The sequence below is a fragment of the Numenius arquata genome, chromosome 16 (genome assembly GCF_964106895.1).
Source record: "Numenius arquata chromosome 16, bNumArq3.hap1.1, whole genome shotgun sequence".
Taxonomy (NCBI): Eukaryota; Metazoa; Chordata; class Aves; order Charadriiformes; family Scolopacidae; genus Numenius; species Numenius arquata.
Window position 1 is genome coordinate 3,991,958 of NC_133591.1, and position 13,970 is coordinate 4,005,927.

The window sequence follows — 13,970 nt, forward strand, 5'->3', positions numbered from 1 at the left end:
GTTTTGCGGTTTGAGGGGAAGGCAAAGGCTGATCATGCCGCCTAGAAGCAAAAGGAATGCCCCGGAGATGAGGGGTTTACATCAAGCGGTGGGAGGGTGTCCCTGGGGCCTGGCGCCCTGAGGAGGAAGAACCCCAGGCAGGGTGGGCATGGGGGGGCGTCATCTCTAACCTCGCTAGGGGTTCGGTTTGCCTGTGTGAGGACGCTCCCCGCTGGGTTCCTGAGGAGAAAGGAGGAGGAGGAGGAGGAGAAGCAGCAGCCGCCGCCGCCTCAGGGAGCCGCTGAGGGCCCCGCGCGCCCCCTCAGAGCTGCCGCCGCCCGCGCGCCCCTTCAAGCAGCTCCCCCGCCCGCCCGTGACGCAGCCGAGAGGCGGTGCGGCGGGGAGTCCCGTGCCAACTTACTGCGAGGGGGAAGCTAAGCAGGGTCGCCTCGGGTCGGCCCCTAGATGGGTGACCGGGGATGCAGGACCCCCAGGTGTGTGAGCCCTCCCGCGAGGCCTGCGTCGGGCTCTGCATCCCGGTGGGGATGCACGACGGCGGAGGCGCGGGTCGCCGGCCCCGCTCTTCCCCCGGAGCTCCGCTCTCCTTCAGCCTCTCTCTACGACCAGGCGCTGCCCGCCGCCGGCCCAGACGACGGGGGCCGGGCCCGGGGCGGGCCGGGCGCGGGGTGGCCCCGGGGCGGAGCGCGGGCGGTGCCCGCAGCCCCGGGAGCGTTGCGGCGGCGGCGGAGGGTCCCCATGGCCCTCCCGGCGGAGGCGGCCCGGCTGGATGGGGGCTGGCAGGAGGTAAGCGAGCCCCGCCGACCCCGGGACCCCCGGTGGCAGCGGCTGTCCCATCTCCGGGGACGCTGCCCGTCCCCTCCGTGCGTGCCCCTTCGCCCCCGACCAGCCCCGCTCCGTGCCCTGCGGCACCGGCAGCCCTGCCCGCTTCTCACCGGGGGCTGCGGGCTGGGACCGACCCCCGGCACCCCCCGGTCCGTGTCGTGCTGAGCGGGGACCCCTCCTTCTCCCCAGGTCTACTCGGCTCTCCAGTGGATACAGTTCACCATGGCCATGCTCAGGTACAACGCGCTGCTAAACCCGCGTCCCCGGGATGGAGTTACTGTCGAGACAACGATTTTCTCCGGAAAGAGAGAGAAAACGCTTATGCCAGCGAGGCAGATGTGCTCCGCTTCCAACCTGTGCTTTGTTTTCTCAGTGTTATAGGTTCCAGCTCAATTATTGCCTACGCCATCTTTCAAAATGTGGTGCGGTCCCCCGAGGTAAGGACTGCACCTCCTTTTCCCTCCCTAAATCAGGGTGTCGGTACCTCGCAGGTGGGACACACAGCCCCGGGTGGGTCAGGAGCTCTGCTAGGAGCAACCACAGGTCTCAGGTTGTTGTGGTTAAACCTCGTTAAACAGCCGTGAGGGAGGCAAAGGGCTTGCCAAGAGTTTGGTGCTTCGTCTGTGATACGAGTTGAAGGGACTAACCTTGAACTGCACCCACGCAGGGAGAAGCGGGTTCCTTAGCCCCGCGCTTTCTGCTGCTTCGGGGAAGTCCTTCAGTCATTCCTGGGAATGCGGATCTGTCAGCGTGTCCTCCTCTGCAGGGTGAAACGCCTGGAGGGCTGAGGAGCTGTGTACAAAGCTGCTGAAGTGGAAGTTGGAGATGCCCCTGTAGGAAATGCATTTACGAGTGTCTGGGTATCTCTGAGAAGTTTTTCCAGGCAGGTGCACTACTAAAACTGATACAACTCAAAGATGCTGCAAGGTTCAGACAAATAGAGGACAGGCTGAAAAGCAGTTTGTTGTGCTGGGCTCTGCAGTGGGGCTTTGGAGGATTCACCCTGGCCGTGCACAGGAGCCACGAACATTTCTAATGCTGAAGTAGGTGCAGATTGCAGGGTGCAAACGTCCCTCTGGGTGGGACCGTCCACACATGCACGGCAGATCTGACGTGGATGCAGTGCCCGGCACATCCTGAGAGCATCACACGTGCAGCTCGTTGTGTGTGCAGGGAACACCGCGTCTCTGGGATGTACCAGATGTGGCTGGCACATGCGCAGTGACCGTAGACCTCCATCCCAAACCTGCCAGGCTTTTGCTGTCCCACACGCAGTCCCACTGTCTGTCCCCCCAGGACTTACCGGAGGGGGTGCACAGAGCTGATCTGTGTGAAGCTGGCGTTCCTTGTCCAGGATTTGCAGATGTCTGGCAGCCCGGTCTGTGGACCACGCAGATAACAGGTTACTGCCAAGAGCAGTAGGACAGTGGTAGCTATGTGGTAACAAAGCTGTATTTGTACTTCCCTCGTCTTCAATGTTCTTTGTACGTCGTGGGTTTGATCTGCAGCCCAGAGAACAGGACTTCCAGGGAATGCAGTGAGTTATCTTCAGAGAAGGAAGGCATGCAATCAAGCTGACAACCGACACGTGGTTGGATAAGCAGGGTGGGGAGGAGAACATCTGTCCAGGTTTGCAGGGCAAATTTACACCACTTAGAGCATGCAGGGCAGCCTTGCTCCCAGGCAAGCCAGTCTCCTGGAAACGCTCAGCCCAGCACATTGAGAATGAGCTGCAGAGATCTCTGTGCATTCCCAGGGAGGAAGGAAGGCTGGAACTTCACCTTAGTGCTGGGATGGAAACCCTTTCCCAGCTTGTGCTGCACAAGGTGCGTATCAAAGGCTCCCTCTACCACATCTCCTGCACCTGGAGAGCTCCAGACAGGTTTCTCTCCTGGGGTCCTCCACTCTGGTATGATATGGGGCTGGGTTTGGCAGATGTCCCAGTGTGACTCAGCAGCCTCGGCCCGCTTACTTTGATGGCTAGCAGCCTGCATTACTCAGGAGCCCTTGTGCTATTAGTCATATGATGTGGCTGTGGCTTGGGAGCTGTCCTCTAGCTGCTCGTGAGCCACGCATGGCTCCAGGTCACAGATGGACCTTTCCTGCTCGAAAGAGCCCAGATGTTTCTGCTCAGATTATTACTGCAAATCCGGATAGGAAGGATGGATCCCAGCTGGAGCGACTCATCTGCATCAGGCTCCCAGGCTCTTGTTCTGCTGCCAGGGGAGATCTGTTGCTGGTGTTTTAAAAGTGGCAAAATCTTCAGTAACTTCCCCATCGCCTTGTCCCCATGTTTCTGGTCATAAGTGGAAATTTGTAAACAAAGGGGCTGGACGAGATCCATATCAAAGCTTGCCACAAACAGCTTATTCCCCAAGTCATGAGGCTCCAGGGTAAAATGTTTGAAAATAAACCGCTCTGGAAGCTGGGAGGAGAACAGTGTTATAAACACTTCCCCTCCTGCCCCCAGCCTAGGAAATCAAATATTGCATTCTTGAAGCTTGTTTTCTGTCTCTGTGGGGTCAATAAAACTCTTCAGCCTGAGCTAAATCATTCAGAAGAGATGATGACAAGCAACAAAGAATTTCCTCTGCCATGTCAACAGGTTCTGTGCAGGCAGATGTCCCTGGGCAATGGCCAGGCAGAGCTAAATCAACATGTATGCTCCAGCCTGGCAGCTCATCTGAATCATTACGTCTTTACATTCCCTTCCTCTATTTTATAAATACCATTTGGGTTTGGTTTTTGGTTTTTTTTTTTTGTTTTGCAAGTAAGAGCCGTGCTGCTTTTCACTTACCAATGTGTCACCTACTTCTTTATTTAGGTCTGTGCCAAAATAACTCCTCAACCAAACAGCCGTGCTTTGCTCCAAGGACACTTGTTGCTAGAGAAAGGGGTCACCTGTTCGATTGCAAAAGTTGCTGCTTTGCTTATTTCGGAGCCGCTCGGTTTTTAACCTGCTGTTCTCGCAAACTGGATGGTGTCTCCAGCCTCTCCTGCTTGTGGCTGCCTGCCGGGGCTTCAATTCTGCACCAGGAAGGAAAAGCCTGGTTAAAAAAGGCATTTGTAAATGCGATGACGTACAAAGTAACTCCAGATATTTAGTTAGCAACAGTAGTTTGATTTACCGTGTCGTTGGGTCGGATGGCACAACTATGGAACCGGAAAGACAAGAATGTTTGAGGAGACAAACCCTGTAGAAGGCAGAGGACCTGCCACACTGCTGCATGGCAGCGCGGGGACCAGGAAGACACCAGGCAGATCTCCCTCAAACTATGCCATAAGGATACATCTGGTTCGATCAGATCTACCTTAATGCTTATCAGTCTTACTAAGCTCTTTCTCCTTGCTCACAGGAACAAGACAACTGTCACACAACTCGATGGGATGGCAACCATTTACTTAAGGGACAGTAGGGAGGCAAATCCCACCAAAAACTCGGTTCCATGAAAAAAAATCTTAAAATCAAGGCCTCCTGAAATGTTTCCATCCTGTGTTTAGCATTATAATTTCCTGTAGGGAAAAAAACCCCACATATCGTTTTCTCTCCGGGATGCTGAAAATTAGTCTCCCACTAACAACAAAAATGTCGGCCAGAATTTTGCACAAATGTTTTCCTACGTTGTTTACGGTCCTTTTGGCCAGTGCATGCAAACTGGAAATGGGCTGGAAACTGCCATTAGAGGAGCCGCGACTCTGTTCCAGCAAGATGCAGTGTGCAACGGAGTGGCTCTCACAGTGAAAATTAATTTGGCATGTAAAATAGATTCAGCCTTAGTCACCAACTGAAATGACATGAAACACATAAGAAAAACGTCTGTTTCAAGTTATTTCAGACCTGAAGAAGGTTTTGTGTTTATTGAAAATTTGATTTTTCTATCAGTTGATTTAAGAAATAACATCTCTTCTTCCTGCCGACCTGTCCCATTCTGCAAAATTGTAACATTCTGGACCTTTGAAATATTTTCTGTAGGATTTGATGCTGCTCTTGGATCTTTGGATGTTGCTAGTGGGAGCAAGGGTGGTTAGAGCAGAGTATCTGCATTGAAACAGCCCCTGAGAGCAAGAATCAGCATGGATTTTGTGTGCAGGGAGAGCTGGAGGACAAAAGCCTACCTAGACAAGGGGGTAAAGCTGCCACTGTAGGTGGTCATGGGAGTGTTGTGACCATCACTCAGACCTGCTGACCAATTTCACTTTTCCCAGGTTCGTCCTCTTTTCTACCTGAGCCTCTCTGACCTACTTCTGGGCATGTGCTGGCTCGCTGGGGCGCTTCTCTATAGCACACCAACCTCCAAGCAGGATCTCATCTGCTACAACCTGCAAGCAACAGGACAAGTGAGTAGCCTTGACATCACCATTCATGCTTGTTACTTTGCACCCATTGCCTTAATTATGTTCCCTGGTAATCAGAGCGTGGCTGTGGGGGACTGTTTCTAGACAGGCTTTGGCAGAGACTCCCCATGTGAACTCGACTTACCAGATCTCTTCACCTTGTGTGTGAAACGGAGATAACGATGCTTGGTTTTAGGTACATCTGGTTTGTGAGAGGCAACGAGGAAGGCAAAGAGAGCATGGGATTTTGTGGTCGCCGCGTTTGGGTTGCTTGTGTAAAGTGAATAGATGGACATATAATCTGTTTCCTCTTGGACCTGTGCCAAGGATGCTCTCTGTGCCTCTCATGGCAGCTTTTCTGTTCCTCTTCATGCTGCTTCCACCCTGGGCAGGAACAGACACATTCTGCGATTCGCTTGAGCTCAGACTTACAACATTACTCATATAAACAGCGCTGCTTCTGCTGACCTGGCCTTACCCTCTCTCAAACAATCCCAAGGATGCTCAGGGGCTGCCCTGTCAGCACAAGCTCAGCCCCATGCCCCAGCGATTCGGCTGCTTTCCAGCTGATTCCGTGTGCCGGACACTAATTGGAATGGAGTGAGTGAAATATGGTTTTCCTGACAGTTTGCTTTTGTCTCACCGAGTTCCCATTTCAGCATTAGGCTTCAGAAATCACTGCTCTCAAAAAGCTCTGCAGGATACGGCCAAGCTTGGGCCAGAGCGGTGGTTCACAAGCAGTGATCTCTGGGCTTATCGGTTTCTTTTCAAAGGACTCACAAAAACGTGGCTGGGAAGAGCAAGTGTCTGTTGGGAGCCTTGATGTGTGTTGTGTGGGCTCGGGCAGCTCTCTGGGAGTGTGATGGTACCCATGGATGGGAACTCTCCTCACTGAGCAGCACCATCTGAAGCTGGAGAAGGCTCTCCATGAACCTCAGAGAGGGCAGGGAAGTAGCTGCGTGTGCGGTATGGAAGTGTTCGCGCTGTTGTGTGCCTGGGGATGGGTGCCTGCAGCCCAGGGCTGTTTCAACAGCTGTTCTTGTGGGTAAAACCGCAATACTCCTGACGGCGAGAGCAGCTGTTCCACTCCTGGCTTATCTCCGGTTTCTCTAGCTCCCCTGTGTTGCTGTGGAAGCACTGCAATATGTTCACGTCGAGAGAGGAAACAGTTGGGTGTGTGAAACTTGGCCACTTGGGAGTGACGCAGAACAATATCAAAGATGTTTGTTAGATGATGGCACAGGGGAAAATGAGAAGAGCTTGGGAGAGGCTTTTCAGAGCCAGAAGGTTGAAGGAGCATGTGGGACTGAAGACATTTCTGAGCTGTTTCCCTTGCAGCTTTGCCTGGAGAACATTTCTTAATGCTGGTGTGATCTTTTTATGGCCTGGGGGAGACAGGCTGCACTGTTAGAGAAGAAGTAGGTTGGATATAGACTATACGCCATCCTTTCTCAGCAGAGACACTGGGAACATGCTATGCTCCCATGCGTTTCTGGCTCTTTTCTGCCCTTGCTTTTCCAGCCTATGGCCACGCTTCTCGGGGATACCAGCAAAGGATGGGGGCAATGTAGGAGTTTTAGATCCATGCTGGGAAAGGCAGTCTGGGTAGGCAGAGCTGGCCTTTGGCAAGTTCTTTTAGGATTTGCCTTTGCCACAGCCTCACAGGGGACAGCCAGGGTGCTGTGGTGGGGAGGGCAGGGTGCCTGCCACATCCTGACCTCGGCCGTAGGGTCGCTGGGCTCCTCTGCTGCATTGCCGCCAGCAGACCACCTCCGGCAGGAGGACTGCCAGGGTGGCAGAGCTGGCTTGCGTCTGGCAAGAGCTGTCGCTGCTGTTTGCTCTGGAAGAAATTAAAACAAACGGAGCACTTGCCATAGCAACCGTGCCTTTATGGTGCACATGACACGGTGCAGGACACCTCCTTGCTAAACACCCCAGCAATGCCCTTGCGTGGTGGGAATGCCGTGTGCGTAAGTGGGAGCCAGTAACAGGTTTAACCGGCAGCTTCTGCACAGCGTAAGTGATCTGTAACCGAAGGAAATGAGTAGATGTCTCCTGGCCCCATTCTGCTCGTGCTGAGCGGAGAAGTCTCGCAAGGGTTGCGCTCCTGGGTGTCTCATAAACACAGGCAGCTTCTTTTCATGCCAACACCTAGAAGATGTAAAATGCCCTGAAAGACAAGGGTGAGGACAGGCCCAATGCTGCTCAGCAGTGGTGTTGGCAGATGGCAGCCCTTGGAGAGGCTCACACAATGGTCCATGTGATGTGGTTGTCTCAAGGGACTGTCTTAGGAGCAGGACAATATTTAGGCTTATTCCACCTGTTCACTGTCACTTTATCACCAAGGGCTGACGTTACAGCAGATGGAATTCCCCCAGCATCCATACCGTCTCGTAAAGGAGGAGATTGCTCTGTTTCTTGGACTTTCCCTGTTTCAACCCAACCTCTTGGTTGATATTAAATATAAATACTGCTCCGTTCTGCTGTCCTTTGACGTTGTTCTCTCCCTCTCCCTGCCTTGCCTTTGCATTACAATAATAAAGTCCAGAATAGAGATTGTGGTTATAATTGCACAATTCCCCCACATTCTTCCAGTTCAGTTCCAGTGGCCTAATAAAGTCCTGGCAGGCTCTGCTCATGCTGGTGAGCACAATGGGGAGCTGCAGAAGTGTTATAATGAGGGACCCTCATGTATCCCAGCCCCTGCTTTATCTCCTCATGGTGAGCGTTGCAGGGCTGTCCATGGCCCCAAAGCTGGAGCTCAGGAGAGCAGAACTCCCTTTTCTTTCTGCTGGCAACTTCTCAAGTGGCTTTTGGTTCCCTCTTCCAAAAAAGAAGGCACTGCTGACATTTTCTGAGCCTCTCTAAGGCATTTTGAAGTACAAGAGAACGATCTTTGTGTACTGTTTTGATGACCTTCCTTGGAAGTAACTGAAGGGCAACAAACCCTCATTAAACCACGTCTAATGAGCTGGAAAATCACTGTAATGTTCCTGCTGCGATGTAGCAGCCCCTTGGACTCTGCCTCTTCAGAATCAGCCAAGAGCGTTTGCAACTTCAGTGAAGAAGACCAAGCTTATTTATTGACTACTTTCCCAGACTTAGATGATACCAGGGTGCCAAACCTGTGCTCCTTGCCTCTTTGGCAAAGGATAACAAATCCACAGAAAAATTAACTTGTCCAGCCCTTCCTCTTTGCCTTTGCCACTGAGGCATGTGTTTCCTGAAACAAACCCAGCACCCGCATATATATAGTATGATTAGGCAGCACTGTTTATACTTGACTGCCTGGAGCAACCATGGGTTCAGAAAGCAATGCAACAAAGATTTGCATTTTTTTACAGGAGATTTTAGATATTTGGTCTCACCTCAAGTTGGAATTGAGGGCTGTGAAACTCTCAGTGGGAAACCGTGTGCTGTGTCTTTTCTTTCCTTCTTTTTGCCATAGAGAGAAAAGGGCTCTTGGGAAGTCAAATCAGGTTTAGCGCAGATATTTTCTGCCCCCGCTTTCCTCTTTAAATATACTATTGTGTTCTGTTTCCGTGAATTCACTGTGTAGTGAGCTCGTTATGTGAGAAGCAAATCTAAGTGCCTCATCTGTGTTGTGTTTCCTAGTGGTTGTAGCTCAGAGAAGGTCCAAATGCCTTTAAACCCTTTGTTGCTTGGATTTGGGCCAAAAAATGAGCTGAGCCATAAACATTTGTATTTTTAAGACAGTCCTGCTGTCATTAGTTCTCCTGTCCCCTGTTTGAGGCCAAAGTGAAGCTGCCTTTGTGCAGTCCAAGGTGGGAACCCCTCCTCTACCTGAATCCTCCCAGTTGGTGTCCAACTGCAACTCAGTAGATTGAGCACAGGGGCTGAGCAGGGACCCTCACCTTTGGCTGTTTAGCATCCTGCCTCTGTCCTGTGGGTTTTGGGTTCATCGGTGATCAACTAAAAGTGCTACAGGAACAATTATTATAGGACTGAAACACTGTCTGTTTGTATTTCTCAGATATTCTACGTCGCCTCTTTCCTATACACTGTCAACTACACCTGGCATCTGTACATGGACCTCAAGATGAAATACAACCAGAACCTTTTCAGGATGCCCCCCCAGGTGAGTAGGACTGAAGTGCAACAACCTTTGGGTACCAAGGTCTAACTGTGGGGTTGTGGTGGGGTTTAGGAGGTGCACACAGTGTATCTCACCATAAGGGATTTGAGGGCCCTTCTGCCCCACAGCTGTATGAATTGACATATCTTCCCCACTGAGGTCAGCAGAGTTACTGCTGGGTCTGCTGTAGCATCTCAGTGGAAGATTATGCTTGTAAGACTAAAGCAGACAAAGGCCAATGGCAGTGTACAGCTCAGAACAGAGAGAGCTCAGGCCTGGGTATTGGTGAAGTTCTTCTGCAGTTAGAAGAACAGCAATTTGCACCAGCTGAGCCGTTTGTTGCTGTCACTGCCTTCTGCCAGTGCACAGCAGAGGGGACAGGAAAGCAGAGAGTGCCTGGGCAGCCTGGAACTGAGAACTGACAATTTCTGTCCTTCCCAGGTGTCATACAGTATTCAAGAGCATCAGTCAGGTATTGTAAGAATTTGAGATAGGAGGTATGACGGAAGTGAGCTACTGATAAAAAGACTGTTTGGCTCTGGGAACAGTGGCCAGTCCTCGCTTCATCATCGCTGGCCTTTACAAAAGCCCTTTGGGGAACTGGTGTAATCGCTGGGAACCGAGGAACAAGGACATACTACTCAGAAAAATACTCTCTGCGTTGCAGGCTAAACAAACACTTCACATTACCGCATGACCAAAATCTCCCCTTGCAGTTGTTTCATTCCTCACACCTGGCTAAACAGGGAGGCACCATCATCGCTGTAACCGGCGTGTTGCTCCTGTGTTGCTGCAAGATGACAGATTCCTTAGCCAGCTCTTCCCGTTGAACCCATCAGCCTCATTTCCTTACACGGCCTTTCTCTTTCCCAGATATTTGCCATGCACAGCAAACCTTGTATCCCAGATATTCCATGTGTTGGTTCGGGAGCAGCAGGCTGGGCACATCAGTCTATATTTCAGTTGCTCTTGTCCAGAGGGTTTGGATCCACCTGTAGGACTGGTTTCCTTCTTGCTGGACCACCATTCAAAACACAGCATCTACAATAAGCTCCCCACTGCTACAGCTGTGCCCACATTGTGTTGTCGTAGCTGGAGTGTGGATTCCAGCTGCCAAAGTACATTTCCTGGTGAGCAGAGACCAGAACACTCCAAATTGCCTGCATTTCTTCATCAGAACATGAAGTTTCTGAGGATCAGGGCAAGGTTAAGTGAATGAACAGTACATAAAATGAGTAAGTTACACCAGAGAGCTTATCAAGTGTCTGCTCTTTGTCCAGTTCCAAATTCATTTCCCAAATCCTCTAGTCTTGAGGGAGAACAAGCTAATTATCAGGTGGAAGCACTAGTTGTTTCTGTTGCAAACCAGCAGAGGCTCAATGCAAGGGTGTTGATTCAGTGCAAAGTTGAAACCAACGTTTGTACTCAGTCTGGGGGTTAATCATCATTTGAAGAACCCTCAGCTGCTGAAGTGCTCCCTGGGAGCTGGTTCATGTGAACCGGTGACTGTATGGAAACGATCATTTAATTAAGCTCTTTGGACTTTGCAGGTTGTAGATTATGCAAGTTGCATCGGACGAATAGCAACGATCTTGTCCAGGTAAGATTTAATTCTCTCTGGCAGAATTACGTAGTTTTAGTAAATACTAGTGTGCTGATCTCTGCTTCCTACTTATTCTGAAGCAAGTTTTACTAAAACCTGTGTTTGCCAGGTAGCTCATCAGGAGGAGCAGAGTGACCTAACGAACTCTGAGCAAGAGGCTCTGAATATAAGGGCCTTTCTCTAACCAAGCTAGTTATAAATATATTAACTATGTGTAGATTTTCAGAAAGTGCTTCCTTTACCAATGTATTGCCTGCGTGAACGAAAGTGCAAAAGTCGGTAAAGCTGCTAAAATACTCTTCCAGAGCAGTGTCTATAAAAACAATTTTTAAGTCCTCTATAGTGACAAGAGAAAAAAAAAGTAGTGTTTGGTTGGGGATGGGGGCAGTGCAATGCAATAACTAATAACTCTGCTGTTGTCCTTTCTCCTCTTAGCCTGATCCCTTTCCTTCTCATGGTGCCTGTGTTTTGCCTGGGCAACAGCAGTAATTGCTACCAGAACTTCAGCCAGAAGCACGGGTAAGCTTCACACATCTCTGAAACAGCCCCACTGCTTATGAGTCATGGCAGGAGCTCAGGCTGTTCCCTTTCTCCCCACAGATGTCTCTTGATGCACACGGAAATCGCCATGCCCACCAACGAGCCGCAAACCCTGAGTGGCTCTGTTTGCCGTGCGATGCATTTCTATGGCATTGGGGTCTTCCTCATTTCCTTTCTGATCAGCTTCATAGCCATTTTGGTAAGAGATGTAGTCCTTGCACACTAGTCGTTGCACCCGGATGATCAATGTGAGAAGATTTTCCCCTTGTCATCTTTACAAATTTGCTTGGATGGTGCCAGAGGCCAGGCAATGTCAGGGGAAGAACTGTGTGGTTCTGCTTTCCTTTTGGAAGGGGGGGTCGGGGAGAGAAAATACCATTGTACCACTATATAAATCCACCTGGAGTCCTGTGTTCTGTCAGCCCACCCCAAAAAGGATTTAACAGGTAGAGGAGGCTCAGAGCATGGCTGCAGAGATCACCTACTGCGTGGGTCAACAAGAGTCCAAATCAGTTCAGGGTCTTCAGTTGAGAAAATGTCACGTACAAAGCAACTGCTCTCCCCCAGGGAGCACACTGTTGCATGAACAGGTTTGATAGATAGAAATGGGATACTCTGTCCTAGATGAAGCCAGAGCAGAGCATGTGCACAAAGTACAAACAATGATGTATGCTTGCTCTTTTTCAGGTTATACTCAGTCAAGCCCGAGGCTTGTACAAAAGGTTTGTAAACTCCACGGGATTCCTGGGGGATCAGCAGTGGGCCATGATTAAGATGGTAGAACAACGAGTGGTTTTTTACCCTGTTGCATTCTTCTGCTGCTGGGCCCCAGGTTAGCAAAGAGCTCAGTTACTCTCACAATATTCCCCCAGAACGTAGTGCCTGGCAATGAAACTTGGAAAAGGTGGGGTTAAAGCAGTACCCTCTTGTCCATCCCTTTTCACAGCTGTCCTCCTTGGAATACTGAAGCTGACTGTTTCAACCAACAGCAAAATCTACATGGCTCTTCTAATTCTACAGGTAAACGTCTTCCTTGGTATCTCCTATGTTTTGCCTTTTCTGCTTTAACCGGAAAATGAGTGTTTGCCTGTTTCTAATCTCTGCCAGACAAAGCATGTTTGTAGCCACAAAGATCGTAAGTCTGATTGGTTTATGCTTTTGGTTGGCAAAGATCTTTGTCAGTTGTTTTATGATCTTCACAGGCTTCAAAAGGTCTCAGTAACCAAAATCACAGCATCGTGGAAACTGTAGAAAATAGGCCTAGAAAGGATCCCCAGAAATCAGTTAGTTTTTTCCCCTTTCTGTGAAAGTCTCCAAATGCAATTCCTCCACAGCACTTGTCCAGCTCCTTGCTGTGCCTGAGGCAGCGTTTAGCAAAGATTATTCAAATAACTGTGAGATTCCTCTATCACAGGGGAATGCAGATAGCTAAAACCATGCTGGAAGTGGGAGGCTTGGCATAACGCGCCGGGTTTGACAGCCTGGCAGGGAGCCAGGGAGCGCTGTGCTGTGCTGGCTGTCACGAGAGCCCCGATCTCCCCTCTGGTCTCTCCCAGGCTCTGACAGCAGCTTCCCAAGGGCTTCTGAACTGCATCGTCTACGGCTGGACGCAGCACGTCTTCCTCTCCCTCAAACGCAACGCCTGCAGGGACGTCGACACTCAGACTCCTCTCCTGCGCTCCCAGAAGAAGTTTTATGCCAGCACGCTCCCCGCCAGCCCGCCGGACGCAGAGGGCTCCACGTCCACCCTGCTCTGATGAATCCCCTGCGCCGAAGGAGAACAGGCAGCATCCTAATAAGTCCTCATCATGTTTTAGCAGTGTCAGCCAGACCCGGTACCGGGCTGCCTGCTGTGAGACTGTCTTGCCAGCAGCAAAGTTAGCTGTAGTGCTGGAGGTGCCTGAGCAGATTGGTCGGAAACAGACACTTCAGTGAAGATAGTTATTTATTTCACAGATTTGTATGGACTGTAAATAGATTCTCTAAACGTGGTAAATCTTTAATACAGACTTTCTCCTTATGGAAATGTCTCTAGAAATGCAGCAAGTTATATGTAACAGCTCAGAGATCTGGTACAGCTCCTTTGAGGGTAGGTGGTCAAAGGTTGTTTTAATTCTCTAAGTATTTGCCATTACAAATTAACAGTAAAGCAAAGGTTAATATTTTTCAATCTCTGACTTTTAATTCACTGTAAAAATAAGAACATATACCATACTAATAGCCAACTGCAAGGAATGAAAAATTGCAAAGTAGCTTAAAAAAAATCAGCACTCACTTCCGTGCGTCGACTTTTTGCACATTTCCCTTCTGCCAACTCCTGCTCAGCTGCAATATTCAGAAAAATAAGCTTCTTCGACCTGATGGTCAAAGCAGATGGAGCATCTCTCATGAACCAGGTGAGCAGAACTTTACATAAATCTGTCTATACTCTTCTAGGTGGGCAAGTGAATTATTTACTAAGGTGCCACTGTTCTATAAGAAAAAACCCACAAATCTTTAGCTGCATTGAAAACAACTCTCTCACTTTTACACTCTATTTTCTAACAGTTTCACTTTTTGGGTCCAACCCAAATC

At 50.1% G+C, this 13,970-nt stretch overlaps 1 protein-coding gene across 1 annotated transcript; it reads left to right on the forward strand.

Moving 5' to 3' along the window:
- Positions 1–623: 623 nt before the first annotated feature.
- Positions 624–13,564, forward strand: TMEM116 (transmembrane protein 116). Its single transcript, XM_074159881.1, has 11 exons — positions 624–783; positions 1,012–1,058; positions 1,196–1,259; positions 5,029–5,160; positions 9,152–9,256; positions 10,804–10,853; positions 11,292–11,375; positions 11,457–11,595; positions 12,084–12,228; positions 12,343–12,416; positions 12,953–13,564. The coding sequence occupies exons 1-11, from the start codon at positions 736–738 to the stop codon at positions 13,151–13,153; spliced, it is 1,089 nt and encodes a 362-aa protein (XP_074015982.1). The 5' UTR covers positions 624–735; the 3' UTR covers positions 13,154–13,564.
- The last annotated feature ends 406 nt before the right edge of the window (positions 13,565–13,970 follow it).